The 18,753-nt window shown below is 53.7% G+C and overlaps 8 protein-coding genes across 8 annotated transcripts; 4 read left to right on the plus strand and 4 right to left on the minus strand.

The window, feature by feature from the left end:
• Window positions 1-2: 2 nt before the first annotated feature.
• PODANS_7_8190 (uncharacterized protein) lies at window positions 3-491 on the plus strand (the record flags this gene model as incomplete). The annotated part of the gene is made up of 1 exon (XM_001908144.1): window positions 3-491. A coding segment is annotated over one exon (489 nt), but the record flags the coding sequence as incomplete, so codon positions are not given.
• Window positions 492-897: 406 nt separating this feature from the next.
• Window positions 898-2,049, minus strand: PODANS_7_8200 (uncharacterized protein; the record flags this gene model as incomplete). Its single annotated transcript, XM_001908145.1, has 2 exons — window positions 898-1,405; window positions 1,484-2,049. The coding sequence occupies 2 exons, from the start codon at window positions 2,047-2,049 to the stop codon at window positions 898-900; spliced, it is 1,074 nt and encodes a 357-aa protein (XP_001908180.1).
• An 804-nt stretch (window positions 2,050-2,853) lies between these two features.
• Window positions 2,854-6,107, plus strand: PODANS_7_8210 (uncharacterized protein; the record flags this gene model as incomplete). The annotated part of the gene is made up of 4 exons (XM_001908146.1): window positions 2,854-2,927; window positions 3,006-3,116; window positions 3,165-4,035; window positions 4,095-6,107. The coding sequence occupies 4 exons, from the start codon at window positions 2,854-2,856 to the stop codon at window positions 6,105-6,107; spliced, it is 3,069 nt and encodes a 1,022-aa protein (XP_001908181.1).
• Window positions 6,108-7,152: 1,045 nt separating this feature from the next.
• Window positions 7,153-8,343, minus strand: PODANS_7_8220 (uncharacterized protein; the record flags this gene model as incomplete). Its single annotated transcript, XM_001908147.1, has 2 exons — window positions 7,153-8,111; window positions 8,292-8,343. The coding sequence occupies 2 exons, from the start codon at window positions 8,341-8,343 to the stop codon at window positions 7,153-7,155; spliced, it is 1,011 nt and encodes a 336-aa protein (XP_001908182.1).
• Window positions 8,344-9,192: 849 nt separating this feature from the next.
• On the minus strand, window positions 9,193-10,200 carry PODANS_7_8230 (uncharacterized protein; the record flags this gene model as incomplete). The annotated part of the gene is made up of 3 exons (XM_001908148.1): window positions 9,193-9,318; window positions 9,378-10,004; window positions 10,189-10,200. 3 exons carry the CDS (start codon window positions 10,198-10,200, stop codon window positions 9,193-9,195), a joined length of 765 nt encoding a protein of 254 aa, XP_001908183.1.
• A 2,170-nt stretch (window positions 10,201-12,370) lies between these two features.
• PODANS_7_8240 (uncharacterized protein) lies at window positions 12,371-14,552 on the plus strand (the record flags this gene model as incomplete). The annotated part of the gene is made up of 4 exons (XM_001908149.1): window positions 12,371-12,622; window positions 12,740-12,909; window positions 12,988-13,117; window positions 13,188-14,552. The coding sequence occupies 4 exons, from the start codon at window positions 12,371-12,373 to the stop codon at window positions 14,550-14,552; spliced, it is 1,917 nt and encodes a 638-aa protein (XP_001908184.1).
• A 530-nt stretch (window positions 14,553-15,082) lies between these two features.
• PODANS_7_8250 (uncharacterized protein) lies at window positions 15,083-15,651 on the minus strand (the record flags this gene model as incomplete). Its single annotated transcript, XM_001908150.1, has 2 exons — window positions 15,083-15,256; window positions 15,319-15,651. The coding sequence occupies 2 exons, from the start codon at window positions 15,649-15,651 to the stop codon at window positions 15,083-15,085; spliced, it is 507 nt and encodes a 168-aa protein (XP_001908185.1).
• An 841-nt stretch (window positions 15,652-16,492) lies between these two features.
• On the plus strand, window positions 16,493-18,110 carry PODANS_7_8260 (uncharacterized protein; the record flags this gene model as incomplete). Its single annotated transcript, XM_001908151.1, has 4 exons — window positions 16,493-16,528; window positions 16,659-16,743; window positions 16,872-16,921; window positions 16,974-18,110. 4 exons carry the CDS (start codon window positions 16,493-16,495, stop codon window positions 18,108-18,110), a joined length of 1,308 nt encoding a protein of 435 aa, XP_001908186.1.
• Window positions 18,111-18,753: the final 643 nt, after the last annotated feature.

The raw sequence follows: 18,753 nt of genomic DNA on the forward strand, positions 1-18,753 counted from the left end.
AAAAAAAAAAAAAAAAACAGCCCCCCCCCCCTTCCAAAAAATGCCCCCCATCCGCCCCTCCTCCCAAACGCAAGCCCCCCCCCGACGGCTTCTCCGACATAGAAGAAGACTTCCTAATCTTCTCCAACAAGATGAAAGACGCCCAAAACGCCCCCTCGGACAACATCCCCAAGCACCAAGCCCAATGGCCCATCTTCCAAATCTCTCACCAGCGCTCCCGCTACATCTACGAGCTCTACTACGAAAAGGAGGCGATATCCAAGCAGCTCTACGACTGGCTCCTCAAAAACGGCTACGCCGACGCGGCGCTCATCGCAAAGTGGAAGAAGCAGGGGTACGAGAAGCTGTGCTGCCTGAGGTGCATCCAGACAAAGGAGACAAATTTTAACTCTACCTGCGTGTGCAGGGTGCCGAGGGCGCAGATGAAGGGGGAGGATAGGGAGGTGCAGTGCGTTAGTTGTGGGTGTAGGGGTTGTGCTTCTACTGACTGAAAGCGGGAAAAGGGATGGACGGGGGAGCGATGAAGGGGAAAAAAAAAACAGGAGGAGGATATAAGTGGGAGAACGGAAAAGGCTAACAATGGAAGGAGATCAAAGCAGATCAAGCTGCGGATGGAGACCAGAGATCAGGCCGACGCAACGATAGAAAGCATTCAGCGGGGAGGATATAGCGGTTTTCTAGAAACGGGGATACTAATAAGGTTCCTATCGCACACATAGCGACATCATTCTGGGCGTTTTTGGAAAGGGATTTGAGACTGTAAGGCACCCCCACATGTACAGTGCGTTTCGTTTTGATGCTAGGGTGTTGGAAGCTCACATATCAGGCAGGAAACATCATAGCATCATAGAGGCGATCACTGGGTTGTTTAAATCATGAATATAATGAGAATCTCGATTAACTGTGTACAATATTCATCTCTCTGCGAGTCTCTTGTTTATCATACTTGATCCCACTGGGTATGTGACGGTGTAACCTCCTCCAACCTGCCTTTGTGTTATTATGCTGAAACAGTGTCCAACTTGGAGTATAGTAAATACTATCGTTTCGCGAAACCGGCCCTTTTGCCACGGCCAAATCGTACGCCTCTTGGCACGAACTGAAGAGCCGACATGGCAGTCGAGATGTCATCCATTTCCACATCAGGCTTGCGCTCAGAACTAGCAGGTTCAACTTGCATCTCGTTATCCTCGGGTTTGGCGGCTGCTGACACTGGCTTTTCTGTGTTGACAGGTGGCGTGCTGTCTTGGCTGTGCTGCTGTTGAGATTCTGAAGAGACAGGCGCAAGACTCGGCCTCCTGTTGCCGTTGCTGTCGGTTTTCTTATCACTGCCCTTCTTGTTCTCATCAAGCAGCAGCGACCGTCGCCCATCAATACCATACCGCGTGACCCCAAAGAAGAAGTTCTTCGGGTACATGTGCTTGGCGATGAGGTGCATCTGCCTCTTTTGTGGCGTCATACAGACTTTATCGCAGGTTTCTACGAAACAGGTGTACTACACGAGTGAAGTTGACGAAACAAATGGTTAGACAGTTGACACAAACCTTGTATGAGAAGTGATCGGCTGAGATGAGGAGAATTGGGGTTAATGAATTGGGATATCTGGGTGTTTGGTAAGGGGTGAGCATGGGGACTTACTGTGCGCTCTCCCTTGTCTCGCTTGACTTGGCTGAAGGCATCGTGATTTTCACTGATGTGCAAGCTGAGGAGATGGGAAGAAGGAAAGTTTTTGCGGCATTCGAGGCAGCGGTTGGTGTGCTCGTTGCGGTAGTGAGATTCGTATTCTTGGTAGGATGAGAAGGTGATTGGTTCTTTGTGCGGTGGGAGGGAGCAGGGCATGGGATTGTTGGTCTTGGTGGTGGTGATGAGGGAAGGATCCAACTCGGTGATTTTGGCTGCTGGCACTTGGGTGGCTGTAGGATCTGGTTCGGAAGTAGCGGGGACTTTGGTTAGAGGTTCGGATCCGTTGCTGATGCTGAGGAGAACAGTAGTGAAGGCTGAGCCCGGATCTGCGGGTGCCTCGTCATACTCCCTTGCGCGTTTTCCCATTGTGTTTGATGCAGCCGACAATCTAGTTGGTTTGTACTGATGACTGTCAGGACTTCTTTGCAAGCAAGCCGTGTTGATTGATACCTAGATACTTTTATGGGAAAAAGCATCACGAATCCCTCGCCGAATGACGATGTCGATAAAGCTTAGGCTGGCACGGACCTTTTTAGGGTCCGAGCGGCGTGGAATGGGCGATTGGCAAGTGGATCCAACACAGCGCGCCTGGCTTATTACGTGTTGGTGATTGGCTGGCTATGTTTCTTGAAGCAATGATCCGTTTCTTCTTGAGCGGCATGGGTGTTGTGCTTGTCAGCTTGTCCAACGTCAAATCACGAGTGGGCAGAGACGTTGGCGGGTCGTCTGTGAATCCCTTCGTTTTCTCGACTTTATTTTTTGCGTTTCACCTGCGCAACTCCGAAAATCTCAACAAACGTTTGAGGTTCCAAACTTGTTGCCCTTGCCTTCCCGCACAAAACTAGACTGGCGCCACCGAGTGGCAGTCATCATATTCCGTCGTTTTTCCCCCATCTCCAATGTGCTCGTCACCTGCTGTCACTCTGCCAGCCGCAAGCCGCAGCACCCCTCCTCGCAGACCCGCCAGACAGAGCCAGACAAGTTATGGATCGGTCGCAGAGGTTCGGCTCTCCCAACACCACGCATGAGCATCGCCCTTGAGCGCGAGCTCTTTTACAAACCCGAAACCCGGCCTTTTCGCCGCAAACTTTTCCCACACCATACCCCGCGATAGAGCCATCGTTGCGACCATCCCAAGATCCCGACACCGCACAACAAACTCGCGCAACCATGGCCACGCCGGCTGCTGCGATCACCGTGGGCACCACCACGGCCAAGATACCCGAGATTGATGAGGTCTGGAAGTAAGTCGCACAGCCGCCGGAGGAGACATGGGTTTGACTTTGGTGCGAGGGCCTTGGCTTGCTAACATGGAAAACTAGGGCTGCGCAGAAACTCCGTGGTACGATTGTCAAGGAACTGGAGCAGGTACAGGGCAGAGAAGCTGCCAACGAGGTGGCTCGCTTCGAGAAAGTCGAGAAGTTGATGGAGCAGTGAGTCAAAAATTGACTTTTGTACTCGCTCCTGGCTAATTTCTTCAGTTATCGCCTTGCCTGTGTCGAGGTCATCTGGCCCGACTTCCGAGTTACCAAGGAGAAGCACGTCGAGGACACTCTTTGGCAAGTTCACACATTGATCACCAAGGCCTACCGAAAGGTGCTTGGTAGGTTGAACGGCAACGACAATGCCGTACTTCGACGTAGAGTTGAGCGGTTATACGCCGCCTACTTGAAGACTGCGCAGTCCTTCTACAAGGGTTGGCTGCAGAGAGTGTGCGCTCGGTACAACATCAAGGATCTTCAACGCATAGCGCGCGTTATTGGCATCGAGATGTCTGTCCCAAAGGCCCACACGGTTGACGCTGCTGCTCATAGACTGGATGAGATTGTCAGGGACTCGTGCCACAAGACGCTCATCTACCTGGGAGACCTTGCTCGATATCGCACTCTTCTTCGCAACAAGGACCGCAACTGGGATAATGCGCTGTCGTACTACTTTCTCGCGAACGACCTGGCCCCAGAGTCAGGCTATGGCCACCACCAGTGCGGCGTCATTTACGCCGAGGTTGACGATCACTTGCACATCGTTTATCACATGTACCGCGCAATGGTCTGTGACAAGCCGCATCCAAATGCTGCGCCGAACCTTGAGCGAGAGTTCCGCGACATCCAGAAGAAGAGAGGCGGGGATGCCAGACAGGTCTTCATCACTTGGTTTCTGAAGCTTCAGGCCTTCTACTACCAGGGCAGAGAATTCTCTGAGCGTAAGGAACTCGAGAATGAAGTTGACCATCGTCTGGCCGTCGCCATGAAATCAGGCACACTTTTCAAATCGGACCAAGATTTGCTCAAAATCATTCTGATCAACATCACAAGCTATGCCGCTTGCGCACAAAAGGTTCAGGGTAAGATTGTTACTTATACCCCCCAAAGAGGACACAACTAACTGTAATAGACAAATGGACTGAGGAGAGATCTCGCTCATGCCAATATCTGCTCCTTCTCAACATTCGCACTATCCACACCATCTCAAAGCTGCTCCGAGACGAGCTTAACGAGCTGGTCAAACGTCAACCAGTGGAGACCACTCCAGCGCAAGAACAGGGCAAGTTCACGCCCGTCTTCGCCCGCGTCTTGCCTTTCCTGCGCGTGTACATGGCTTGGCTATGCTTCTACAGCACTGAGCTGAAGCAGTACCAGGAGCACTTGGAGCCTCAATTTGGCGACATGTGCAAGATGCTCAGCATGGCCCTGGGTCTCCTCCTGGAGTTCGTAGCAACCGCTCAAGAGCCTGGAAAGATTGTTCCGTGGCGTTTTGCCGAAGACGAGCTCACACTCGGTGTGAACTGCCTCAACGGCCCAGAGTTGAAGGGTTGCCAGCTCTATTGCGACCCGTTTAGCAAGCAACCCAAGCCGCGACGGGATGAGTCCCCTGAGGATGAGTACTCAAACGACGACATTACTTGGAGCAGGATGCTGCACGTTGCGCTCTGTGCTTTCGAGTTGGCGACTCCGGGATCCCCGTTTCCGCTCGTCACTGCTACGGCCTCTTCCAAGGACGCGGAGGGATATGCGACCGTCGTGTACCACGAAGGCCCCAAACACTTACCGCCAAGCGTCCAGAGCCCGCAACCGGCCTCTTCTGCTCCTACAACCACCGCAGCCCCTGCGCCTCCTGCAGCCGTTGCCACGCCGGCTCATGTACCTGCGGAAGTAGTAGCAGTCCCAAGCCCGTCAGACTCTGTTGAACTCTCGGAAGACCAAGAGTTCTATGGAGAGCGATTGCGCCGCGCCAGTGTCATTGCCAAGCACTCTACAAGCAAGAGAAACGCTCAGCCCGCAGCGCAAAGCGAGAGTACCTCTCACTCCGCTGAGGCCATCCGGGCCAGCCAGCCAGCGCAGAACTCAGACTTCCTTCCTATTGAGAATCAGATCTTCAACATCCTTAATGATTTCCTTAGCCCGCCGGAGACTCGCTCTGCCCAGAAGCCCGAAACGCCAACTCGACTGGTCCCCGAGGACAGCACCTCCTACGGTATGGGTTCCTCCACGGCCAATGAGGTCTTCGGTGCTGCTTCATCGAGCCCTGGTCCAAACCCAGGTTCTGCCACGGGCAAGACCTTTCCCACGTTGCCATGGTCTTACTTTTTGGACTCGGGGGCTGGTGGGCCAGCTCAGAAGAATGGTGGAAGTAGTGCAGGATCGAATGGCTGGGACACCGCCATGTCTTCAAGACCGGCCAGCCAAGGCAGTCCAGCCCATCTTGCCGGCAGCCACGGTTTTAACAATCCACTGGCGCACCATCAACACCGCTCTTCTGCTTCAGGCTCGTTCTCCAGGGACCGTGTAAACCAGCTTCAAGGCTATAGCCGTGACCCCTGGCAGCAAACTGGAAACAGCATGGCTTCCCAGGGTAGGACTGCTTCGAATCCTCTTTCACAGCAGAGCATTTGGGGTCCGTCTAGCTCGCCCTTCTCTGGATCGCACAACTTCTCTGCCAACCCGTCCAGCCTCCCTTCAGTCAACAGCGCTATGGGCTTGCCAATGAGAACTTCTGGACTTGGTTACCAGCAAAGCAACACGGCAGCTCGCTCACCTCTCTCCGGCAACCCTCTCCGTGCCTATTCAAATGGTGCGGACGGCGGCCATATCAACCCGCCTCCTGGGTTTGGTGGCAATGCTGTTGCGGCTCTGGCAGACTCGGTTTATACCACCTCTCCCGGCGCGCATGGCCATGGTCATCAGACTTATGGGTACCAGGACGCCATCACCGCCCAGCAGCAGCAGATGCTGGCGATGATGAGAGGCAATGTCAACGCTGAGAACAACTGGAACGGGTTCAACACGGCTTCCAAGCCCTCGCAGACTCTGCCGCCGGGGCTTCAGAACCAGATGTATGGTGGTGCGTTTGCTTCGCAGCTGGGTAACCAGCAGCAGCAGCAGCAGCAGGCTATGCGCAAGGCGGAAAACCTTCCTAAGCGCTGAGAGATGATGTGCAATGGATTCGACTCACATTTTTTGTACGGCTGTTTGTCAACCAACCAGGCCACCCTCTTGTCCTTGTTAGGAGGACTATCCGGGCATCCTTCAACGAGCGGGGCATACCTTTGCCAGCCAGTTTGGAATCCGAATCGACTTGTTCGTCTTCGAGTTCTTCGGCCACAACAAGCGATTGGCCGCGATGATCTCAACTTTGCATACATCCTTGCCTTGGTCAACCTCGTAGAACTTGAGAAGCCCTATCGCCACCGCCGCCACCGACCACAACCATTTTGTCACGGCATCACAGCGATCAGGAAAGGGGATTTGACAGATTGTTCAACATGGCAGGTTGACGCCATGCTATTCGCCACAATATATTTATTGGCCTTTGCCTTTTGGCCCTGTGGTCTTCACCCCTGACCTGGAACGGTCTACCTATTCTACCAAATCTACCCACCCCCCGAAACCTTTCTCATAATGCTCAATATGATGATGCCTGGAGGGAGACAAGGGAAAAAGTTGATTTTCTCCCAAACGCATGACAGGAAAAAAAAGAGAAGAAAATGCCAAAAAAAAACTAAAACTAAAAAAAAACACACATTTCGCTCACACACACACAACACACAGCAACCCGATTTGCCTCCCGTTGTTGAAACCCAGATAGACTGACTCCTCTACCTTTTTTTACACTTTTCCCGATGCGATTTGACCCCTCCAACGCCCTACAAGAAAAAGCAAAGGAAAAGAAGAAAAAAGAGTTCATTCATTGAGTGATCTCCTGGCGGGAGTAGGTCTGCTTGGGGAAGGGGTAACTGGGAGGGGGGAGTTAGCTGAGGTCATTCTTTTGAGTGAGGAGGATTTGGTTTAGGGAAAGTAGGGCTAGGGGAATAAGGGGCAGCGGAAAGTATTCTTCAGTAGCAGCAGTAGTAGTCGTTGCGCTTTTGCTTTTGTGCTCGCAAAAATAACACAGACTGATCAACCGAACTTTTGTGTGTGCTTTTCCTTTGTGCGGGTTGTGCCACATGTAAGGGAAAGAGGGGGGAACAACTTACGAAGGACCCAACTCCTGAATGCTCAGACGAGCCAACCACTGGCCCATGTTGACAGCCTCCTCAAGGGGGTGACCATCAACAATGCCAGCGCAGAAACCGCCAGCAAAAGCATCACCAGCACCGTTGGTGTCGTTGATGAGCTCCTTGGCGAGCTCGTGAACAGGGTACTCCTTGACCTCATCCTCACCCTGAATGGCAACAACGGTAGGCTCGGTACCCTGAGTGATGATAGCCACACGCTTCCGCTGGGTGTTGATCTTGGGCAGGTTGGCGAGCGCCTTGGCGATCTCCTTGACATCCGTCAAACCAAGCCCATGGCTCTCAGAGTACGCAGCCGCCTCGCCCTCATTACCAATGACATAATCCCAATACGGCGCCGAGGCATCGAGCGGCTCCTTGAAGAACTGGCAGATGAAGGGGGCGGACAAGCTCAAGATGAACGGCTTGTTCTTCTCGGCCGCCTGCTTGGCCAGCTCCTGGATCGCGGGGGGGCAGACGGTGAAGTGGTACCCGCCGACGTAGTAGGCCTCTGCGTTCTCGACGAGAGCCCAGATGTCTGGGCGCTTGAGGTGCTCGAGGTCGTAGTGGTTGGCGGCGCCGAGCTCGGTGACCATGGAGCGGTTGTGGCCCGTGATGACGACGCCGCAGCGGCCGGTGGGGATCTTGGGGTCTACGCGGTACTCGACCCGGAGGCCGACCTGCTTGACGGCATCGCGGAGGATGGCGGCGTACTTGTCGTCGCCGGCGCCGCCGAGGTAGACGACAGAGTTGGGCGCGAGGATGTACTGGGCTCCGCGGGCGGTGTTTTGAGCGGCGCCGCCGGCGATGAGCTTGGCGTCGTAGTTGTTGAGGAGGTCCTCGTAGATGGGGAGGTGCTTCTCCTCGGCGAGGATGGCGTCGTTAGGCTTGAGGCCGTATTTTTCGAGGAGGGCCTCGTCGCCAAAGGCTTGGATATCTGGGGGGGTTAGTTTGCATAGGTGTACTCGGGAATAAATTGTAGATATCATATATTGCGGAAGAAGCGGGGGAGGTTGACCGCCCTTGCCCCCCGGAGAGGTCGGCCCCGTGGAATGGAAGCTCCCAGACCAAAATTATGAGCTCAAAAACACAACACCAATGAAAATCGCAACCTTACCAAGAAGAGGGTTCTCCAAGCAGAGCAGTCTGTAGTCCTTGGTGGCTGCCATTGTGATGTATGGGCGGTGTGTGTGTGGTGAAGGAGGTGTGTGGAAGTTCAGGAAAGAATTTGTGTCCCTCTGTTGAATGGAAGTTGGACGGCAGCTTTACAACCCAGAAGGCGGGGCAATAATAAACAGGTGGGGTTGGAACCGGTGCCGCCATCGGACTTTTTAGTGAACCCCCGCGAACCCCTGGTCAGCCCGGAGTATGAAATCTTGGCAGAGGGCCGAAGGGCTGAATATGTCGCCGATCTTATTCGGTGCATGTTACGGAGAAGTGACTTTCTGGAAGGGTTGCTGGTGGCTGACAATGACGGTGCTTAGCATTGTGGTTGTTGTGAGGCCAAGAAAGCTCTCCAAAGCTTGTCCCTAGCATCCATCACCCATCTACTAGCACAGGACAACCACGAAGACAACTGACGTCAGGAGGAAAAGGCAGAGCGTCGTTCACTCATATCGTATTCACCCTCGAATAGATAGAGGGGGTATCATCACCGCAACTAAGGTAATCACCCGGCCAAGTACATCAATGCCCAGTCACGGCTCGAACAGGGAGGAGGCTCTCTCCGCTCGCGTTTGCCCCGAAGTGAAGTGTTTCCTTGATTCCCGAGTTCCCCTGATGCATTGCCGACCTGACCTGACCTGACCTGACCTGACCTCTTCCCCCTGACCAGATAACTTTTCAACAAGCTTTCGTGCCGACCGTCTTTTGGGAATCCTTTTATTTCATTTACGGCCATGATGCTTGCAGAAAAAGCAAGTCCCCCGTCCGATTCGGCAGTCCCGTAACTACAAAGCAACAAAGACCAATGCAATCCGTTGAACCCCTTGCCCAGATGTAGAACCGAGAAACACCCCTTACTCCTTCGTCTTCTGGGTACCACGCAGCAGACCCGTTCTGCGGGCAGCAATGAGACCCGCCTTTTGACCCTGGGCGGCGTATCTGGAAATGGTAGACGCCTTACCGATATGCTGGTGGTTACCCTGTACAAGTGTGTCAGCTCTGCGATACAAACCATGTGGGTTGTCAGAATGGCACTTACACCACCGTGAGGATGGTCGACGGGGTTCATGGCAACACCACGAGTCTTGGGCCATCTGTTGCGCTTGACAGCGAACTTGTGCTTGGCACGAGAAGCCTTGAGGAGGGGCTTGTCGGTTCTGCCACCACCGGCAACGATACCGATCATGCCGCGAGCGCTGGAGCTGACGACCTTCTTGGCGCCGGAGGGGAGCTTGATGCGGGTCTTGCCCTCATCGGGGTTGTGGCCGACAACGGTGATGTAGTTGCCGGAGGTGCGGCCGAGCGCACCACGGTCACCGACCTTCTCCTCGACGTTGGAGACGACGGTACCCTCGGGGACGGAAGCGAGGGGGAGGACGTTGCCGATGGTAAGAGCGGCGTTCTTGCCGGCGTAGATGAACTGGCCGGTGTACATGCCTTCGTTGGCAATGAAGGTCTCGGTGACCTTCTTGAACTTGTAGGGCGAGTTGAACTGAACGCGGGCGAGGGGAGCACCACGGCCAGGGTCGTGGATGATCTCCTTCACGATACCGCGAACGTAGCCATGACGCTCGGCGAAATCGAGAGATCTGAACTTGGCGGGGGCCTTGTTCAGGCGGGTGTTGGCAGTGAAGATACTGCCGCGACCCTTACGCTGGTTGCGGATCTGAAGTCGAACGAAAAGCAACGGTTAGCCGCCATTTCCAATTTCCCAAGATGTTCCCCAACTCTCGATGCCGCCATCAATTTTCTAATCGGTCGGTCGGCGCAACAACTCGCTTTCTCGGTGCCGAATCGAATCTCGTGGTGTATCGAAAAGTGGTTGGAATTGAAGCTGAGGTAGTACTTACGACGCGTCCCATCTTGCCCTGCCTACCTTGGTGATGTGAAAGGGACGGGGTTGACTCGGTGGTTGAGAAAGGCAGAGGTTGCGACTCGAGAATGTCTAGATCAGTGAAGCGATATTTTTGCCAAATTTCTGTGTGGACTGGCCCTGTGCCACAATTGGTTCGCTGTGGCTGTGGGGTGCCCTAACGCGGGGAGCTGTGTGGCTGCCAGCACTTGGGCCACTCAGCTGCCGAGTTTGGCGACCCACTCTGTCAGTTCGCTGACGTAAAGCTGGCTTCTGTATGGCAAGCGGGAGCTCTGTCTTTGACTTCGACGATGAATTCGAGATGCAGGGTCTCAACAATCAAGCTGCAAAACTTATAGCATATCGAGTTTGATATCTCGTATTTCACTTGCAAGATTGTACCATCATTCAGCCACTTCAAATTTCTTGAACAAAGCATCCCCCTCTTCCAATGTGCCCATGGCAGGACCCTATTCTCGTCTCACTCTTTTGATTGATAAACGAGCAAGCCCAGAGCACCTACAGTGTCAGATAGCAGTTGCTGTCATATTCGCACAGTACGTGCAGTGCCTCCAAGATGGGGCGAGTGCCGCCGACCGTGATCTCCCATCATCGTCGTCTCGTCTCCAGAACGCCCAACATCATCAAAATGACAGCACAAACACGCAGGGAATCATCAGCACGACTGCTGACTTAACTTACACACTATTCATGGATCGCTTTGCATTCCTTCTGTCGTCACATTCATGGTTCCACTTTTACTCAATGCTAACGGCGCTGTAGGTGCAAGATATATTTGCCATGAAAAGAGCCAACAGTTTGGCTGTTGCGCGCATTTCTGTCGAATCGCCATGTTTTTTTTCCGGGGGTGAGCATATTGCTACTCCATGGGTTTTGATGTGTGGGACCAGCTGCCAGTGAGAGAGCTGCGGCGCGTTTTATGTCAATCAACCACGATCAAGCGATCGAAGAGTGCAGCCCGATCCATGGTGATGGAGACCACTCTCACATTCACCAAACCAAACGCGGACTCCTCCGCAACCCGGCAGATTGACTGCAAGCCAACTCACTCGATAACTCTCTCCGTTTCTGCTGTCACTATCTCTACTCAACGGTTTCTGCAAGGCTGGTCTTATGTACAAGACTCTGGTCGAACCAGAAAGCCAGTGTGGGATGGCTTATCAGCGTTCTGTCATATCCTGTTTCCTTTCTGATGACCAGTTATGCCTTCATTGCTGTTTCCCGTGATTTTTGAAAAAGCTATTCGACGGTTTGGAATACGCAAAGTTGCTAGTCTTGAAGGTGGGGGTCCCTTCGTTGGCTGTTTGCCGTCTCATGAGGAAGAGGACACCGTCTGGGGAGGGTGCTGGGTGATAAAACACTGGAAGCTGATCTGAGCATATCGCGGTTGGAGAAGTTGGCATTGGTTGGGCCACAACACCAAGGGTTGAGGCGGAATGTGAGGAGCGGGTCATTTGGACAAGCTTCCAGGGCGAGCGAGCCCTTTTGGGCATTGTCGAAACCCACCGTTACCCGCTGCCGGCCGGGTGTACAAGTCAACCCCTTGACCATAACATCAACACACGCAGCCAATGGCTACCTCGGACATCACACAGACCAGCCATCCAGCCTCGTGCCTCACGGGTAGGGCACAATGAGCGGTCAATGAAAAACCTCATCGTCACAAATCGTCTTCGGTTGGATGGAGGGTATCGTCAGTAAGAGGCTCTTGGTGGCTTTCTGGGCACTGTTCAGGACAAGTAGAATGATGGTGATGGAAGGTGGTGATGGAAGCGAGACTGGCTCGTGCCATGAGCTTCAAGCAGGCAGACCGAGGGATGTGGACAAACCGGGCCTGTGCTTGCCACGGCAAGACAACCTGAAGAGGAGAATGCAAGATATATTAGCTTGTCTGGGAGCAAGAGGCCCAGAGGTAACCTTTAGTTTTAAGTTAGCCGACCTATCATGTTCTTTGGGCTCTTGGTGAAAGTAGCAAGGTAGGCTGGGAGGGCCCTGGCCATTATCGCTCGGCCGGTACGTAATTTCTTGCAGCCGATCGACCTTCCTCCATCTTTCTCTCCTACAACCTCCACACCTGTCTGTCGACTTGCGCTTGCTGCCACCGTCCACCCACCTCAGCAAACGCCCATTGACCGACAATAGCGTTCACGCTCAACAAAATGGCCGACGACGATTCTTCAGATCTCTCGTCTATTTCATCGCTATCGGCGCCTCCTAGTGATGATGAGTCTGGTCTCGAATTGACCAAGGAAAAGGGCATTCTGAAGTTCTTCCACAAGATCGACCGCAGCCCTGCCTTGGAGCCCAAGGAGAAGACACCGCCCCGACCCAAGAGAGAGCCATCGCCTCCACACGAATATGTGCTAGCTGACAACCCCGACATCGCTGTACGTATTTCTGCCATCATTCGCGTCATTGAAGCGTTGCGACGCGAAAGATCGCGCACAGCGTGCCCCCCTGCGAGGGCTAGATAGCTGTCCCGCGGCAGCTATGTGGGGGACCAAGCTGACTTTTTTGTGTGCTCACAGTTTATCGTAATGTTCCGCGCCCGATTCACCGAAGCTTTCCCCAAAAGTCTGGCGAACTTTGGACCGCAAGAGCTGGAGCGCGATGTCGTCGATTCTGTTCCTGGCGAGCGCGTCGAGCACTTTTTGTGCGCCGTCTTGGGGCTTTTGCTGAACAGGAAGCAGGATATCAAGTACGTCATTTCCAAGCCGCGGAGGCTATCGAAAACCTATTTGATCTGAACAAACCGCTGATTCCATCCGGTGCATAGGCCTGGCCACTACAATCGCGCGTTGGAGGAGGCTGTTCAGTCGCACAAGGGACAGTGGGCGAGGGATTGGGAGAGCCGAAACCCGCTTTCTGGGGGTGCCACGTTTGCGTCCATGACGCCAGTCCAACGGGTATGGTCTAGCTCTGAAGTCTGCAGTGATCTGCTTATTTTGCTAATCTCTCTCGCCATTGTAATTGCAGCTCACCTTGTTGCGCACGCTTATTCAATGGTCGCTCGCCTCCTCCGATGCGATCAAGTCAATGATCAACCAGCAATACAAGAACCGACACGAAGATGATCGCAACATTCCTCTCAGCGTTCAGGTGTGGGGCGGAGACGGTGACAAGCGCCGGTACTTCTTAATTGAGGGCAACGACGACACTTCCTTCCGTGTGTACAGGGAGAGCAATCCAGCCGGTGTTCACCGGACCTGGTGGAGCGTTGCTGGCAGCATTGAGGAGCTTCAGGCTCTAGCCAACAAGTTGGAGACTCAGGATGGAGGGCCCAAGGCTAGGCAGTTCGCAAAGAACATTCTCAATGCGATTCCTAGATTTGAGGCTACCGAGGAGAAGAGGAGACGCAGGGAGTATCGCCAGATGCAGAAGGAACGGTTCAGGCGGCCAGAGCCTGGTTTCTCTCTATATGAGGGCCGCACCAGAGGCAAGAGGATGAAGTACACATATTCCGACGACGAGGCCGAGTTTCTTACCGATTCCACCAACCACCGATCTACTCGCAACACACGAAACCACACACCGGCCGAGCCAAGTGGTCCAGTCACTACTGCGAGCGGGCGCCAGATTAGAGCCCCTACGAGACTCAACGCAGAGAAATCCAGCGAAGCTCCGAGCGCGGCTACTAGTGTTCAGGGCGATGACACAGAGAACAAGGAGAATGAGCTTGGGTCAAGGGGACGCCCTAGACGCTCTGCTGCTGTCAATCACGGTACAAACGGCTGGGCCGCCAGCAAAAAGAGAAAGAGCGAGGAGTTCGAGTCGGATGCTTCAGACGGAAGCGAGCCTGATTTTGGGGATGACGAAGAGGAGGAGGCCGACATCCCAGACGAGTCTGAAGACGAGGAGGAATTCGAGGAGGATTCGCCCATGGACGAGGATTTGGAGGATCAGGCCGAACCCGGCAGCAAAATCTTCAAATTCCCGATCCGAGTTGCGTTTGATGAGAACAACAAGGTGCGGCAAATTCCTGGCCCGCCCGTGGTTGTTTCACCAAAGAACGCCAGGGCTGCAGCTCGCAGGAATGTGGTTGTGAGTGAGAGCTCCGAGTCGACTGGCGCAGAGGATGAGCCAGAGGAGCCAGAGCCACCGGCCGCTGAGGAGATTATCGCCGTCCCAGCCAAACGCGCCTTGACACCTCAGACCCAAACGGAGACTAATGTTGACAAGTCTGGCGAGAAGGAGGTTAAGACTACGGATGAGGGTATGGCTCCTCCCACGCCCTCGAGCGGGCCAGCCACGGCTTTGGCTTTCCGGGGCAGTCCAGAGAAGCCAGCGCAGCCGCCAATGGCTGCGGCGCAGGCTGTACCAGCCGTGGGCGACATCGAGTAAGGCGACGTCATCAAGGAGGCCGGCTGGTGAACTTGGAGGGTTTTGGCCGATTATTTATTGCGGTATGACGGTGTATGCGGCTCCTGAGGCGGTAGAGAAAGGAGAAGGCGTTTGGTAGATGAAATCGTTTGGGACTGTGATCGCCTGTTATTGGAGGTCTTTTCAAGGAAGCCGGCTCAGCTGTTTTATTTATTTCAGACCGTTTATGTCATACAGTCGGGCAGGCAGCGGGGTTGCTGGGTCAAAAAGCAGGTTATCATGGAGGAAGAGCTTGGTGTTGGGGGGAGGGTTGAGTATGCTGATTAGCTGTTTGTATGTTCTACGAACTGCATGGCTATTCTTGTTAGGAAGAGAAAGAACACTGAGAACATGTATCTTCACAACATGAAATAACTGTTGAACTCTTTGATTTTGCGTCGATGAGATAACCGATATCCATATTCCGTGCAATGCCGTGTGTTGTACGCCTATGACATTATTATATATACAAACCTCTCCCCCTTCTTTCTCACATGGTATCATTCACCCTTCTACCTCCTCTTATACCCCCTCTCCCCGGGAATCGGCCAGTTATTCACACCCCACCACCATCGCCTCACCCGCGCACCCAGGCTCTGCCCGCTGAGCTGGGCATTTCTGTTCCAATGCTGCCAACCGCAAATCGCGAGGTTGTAAGCAACGCCTTGAACGAGAGGCATGATCATCTATTTTGTCCCCCATTAGCCCCACTCCCCCCTACCGTCTGTTCCCCCCGACTGGAGCTCACCTGATCCCTCGCCGTGATTAGAGCGATCTTCCACCAGGTATCCGCGTTTTTGATGCTGGCGAGGTAGGACTGTTCAAACCTGAGGTCGGGGAGCGGGGGGAGGTGATGGCGGGAGACGGGTTTTATTTTGCGGGAAGAGGAATGGGGGTAGTCTTCATCGTCGTCGGAGAGGTCGGATAGGTCGGTTTCGGGGTCTGATGTTGAGGAGATGTGGACGGGAGTCTTTTTGGAGGCGGCGGTGGATGGGTTGGTGTCGTGGGCGGCGGAAGGGGAGGGGTTGATGTGCGAGGTTTGGAGGGTTTCGGCTACCTGGAGGGGGAGGGAGTCTGCCATGGTGGACAACAATGGACGTGTGTGAGGGAAGAAAGGGAGCTTGTTTGTGATAGTGGGGGGTGGTGGTGGTTCATTGATTGGGAGACGGGACTACACTATGGATGGGGGAAGTTGCATCATAATACTAAGGTGGTCATAGCTTTGTTCCACTTGCTGGTAGTTAAGTGGATTAGTGCTTAGTGTAGTAGTAATGCTAGGTTGTCTAAGGGTCAGCCGGAAAGAAGGCTGACAGGATGTGGCTGAGGCTCTTCTTGATGAGTCTTCAAGACACGTGGAAGTCTTCTAGAATCGATAGCTGTGACGATGGTGAAGAAGCTTGGTTAGAGCCAAACAGTTCCCTGGTTTGCAGTGTCAGACAGACCGTCCAAAGTCACAATCCCAGGTTTCTGTATGATACAGCGTCAGCAGCGTCAGAGCATGTAACAGCTGCAAATGCCCTACACCCAATCAGGGTAATCGGGCTGACCGCCCAATGATGACTCGCAGTCAGGCAACACTTGTGGGGTCAGGAGCGCCACTGCTGGCTCCAATGTGCCAGGTCTTAAAAAGCCATAAAAGCCTTTTTTACAGGCTTTCCCTCGCCCTGCGAAACCCCTCCCTGACGAGTTGGCCAACCCCACCACCAATTTTTTGAGATTTCCCTGCCCCCAAGAAACCAACACCAAAAAATCAAAGAAACCCAAACCCCGCTCGCTTTCCCACAACCCCTTGCGGAGAAGGAGTTTGCGCGGCGAGTCTCTTCTTCTTCCCCTTCTCTTTTTCCAGTCTCTTTTTTTCTTCTCCTTCTTGTTCGACAGCACTTTAACGGGTTTTGATTCGCTTCAGTCGTTAATTGTTCAACATGAGCGACCCCAACGCCAACGAGGCGGAGAAGAACGTGAGCACATCTACCTCTCTCCTTCCTTACCTTGCCCAACCCTGTCTCTCGGCCGATTCCGTTGGGGCGCGCCATTTTTCGCTTCTTCTTCTTTGGGTCTGGTTTACTGATGCCGTATCATGATGAATAGATTGAGATATGGAAGGTGAAGAAGTTGATTAAGCGCCTGGAGGCCGCTCGCGGCAATGGCACCAGCATGATCTCCCTCATTATTCGTACGTGCTCACTGCCCTCTCTTCGCACATTCCCGTGTGCCCAGCCGGGCCTGGTGTGGCTGCCCGCCCGCCGATGCCTTAGCCGAACTCAATGCTACCAAGCAACATGTGACTGACTTTCTTGATAGCTCCCAAGGATCAGATTTCCCGTGCGGCCAAGATGTTGGCTGAAGAATACGTATGTCTTTTTCTGACCCTCCCTCGCACCAAGCTAACGCGTGGTGTCACAGGGTACCGCCTCCAACATCAAGTCCCGTGTCAATCGTCAGTCTGTCTTGTCGGCCATTACCTCGACCCAGCAGCGTCTCAAGCTGTACAACAAGGTCCCTCCCAATGGCCTCGTCGTCTACTGCGGTGAAATCTTGACCTCGGAAGGCAAGGAACGCAAGGTCAATATCGATTTCGAGCCCTTCAAGCCCATCAACACTTCGCTCTACCTCTGTGACAACAAGTTCCATACCGAGGCGCTTGCTGAGCTTCTCGAGTCTGATCAGAAGTTCGGTTTCATTGTCATGGACGGTAACGGAGCTCTGTTCGGCACCCTGAGTGGAAACACCCGTGACATTGTTCACAAGTTCTCGGTCGATCTTCCCAAGAAGCACGGTCGTGGTGGTCAGTCCGCTCTGCGTTTCGCCCGTCTCAGAGAGGAAAAGCGTCACAACTACGTGCGCAAGGTTGCCGAGTTGGCCGTCCAGAACTTCATCACCAACGACAAGGTCAACGTTATGGGTATTGTGCTTGCTGGTTCTGCCGATTTCAAGAACGATCTCAACGCCTCCGACATGTTCGATCAGCGTCTTGCCACCAAGGTCATCAAGGTTGTTGATGTGTCTTATGGTGGTGAGAACGGGTTCAACCAGGCCATCGAGTTGGCTTCTGAGACCCTCGGCAATGTCAAGTTCATTCAGGAGAAGAAGCTCATCGGCAAGTACTTTGAGGAAATCAGCCAGGATACCGGCCGTATCTGCTACGGTGTCGAGGATACCCTCAAGGCTTTGGAGCTCGGTGCTGTCGAGACTTTGATTGTCTTTGAGAACCTCGAGGTCACACGCTGGGTCCTCAAGGACAGCAATGGTGCCGAGATTATCATTCATTCTACTAAGCAGCAGGATGCGGCTAACCGGGACCGGTTCATGGACAAGGAGACTGGCCAGGAGATGGAAGTTGTCTCCCAGGAGTCTTTCCTCGAGTGGATCGCCGAGCACTACAAGGATTTTGGTACCACTCTGGAGTTCGTTTCGGACAGGTCGACTGAGGGCAACCAGTTCGTCAAGGGCTTTGGCGGTATCGGTGGTATCCTCCGGTACAAGGTCAACTTTGAGCAGTTGAACGAAGTGGATGACGATGATGAGTACTACGACGATTGACAGTTTGATTCCCTCGTTGATAGCGAGGGACCCGGAACTGAAGCCATCACGTCCGAGCCGGAGACACTGCATGCCGACCAGCCGCAAGCCAAGCCACGGAGCCAGGGGAAGTTGCCGCCTGCTCAGCGGCGGCTGATGAAGGGCTTTACGGCGAGCCCAGGGTCGACTGAGGTGTCGCGTCCTAGCCCGCTTCGCTCTGTAATGACGGCTTCTTAAGTTACCACTTTGCATAGGGTGGGGGTGTGTTGTCGAGGGGCTTGGTTTTTGGACACTCCTTTGTGGGGAGGTGTGCACGACAGCTCTCGAGACACCATCCATCATCATCAAGTTTGCTTCCGAGGCCTTTTTATTTTTGTAAACTGCCTCCAGGAAGAATCGAGAGGAACGAGAAGTCGGACAAGTTCGTCAAAAGGTATCACTTCATTACAGGGCACGTCAGGTCAAGGAGGAATGGTTCGGGGAAACCTTGGGGGCACGAGGCTGGACCGGATTTGAGATTTCGTTTCTGATGTTTCAATTCCGGGCCACGCGGGGTGTCTATTCGGTCTTTACTACTGTCGATTCGCGGAAGGAAAGCAGGGCTTAGATATGTAGCTAGTTTGCGGGACCCAACACTCTTTTGTCACTTGATTTTGTTCTTTTA

Source organism: Podospora anserina, chromosome 7, assembly GCF_000226545.1.
Source record: "Podospora anserina S mat+ genomic DNA chromosome 7, supercontig 1".
Lineage (NCBI taxonomy): Eukaryota > Fungi > Ascomycota > Sordariomycetes > Sordariales > Podosporaceae > Podospora > Podospora anserina.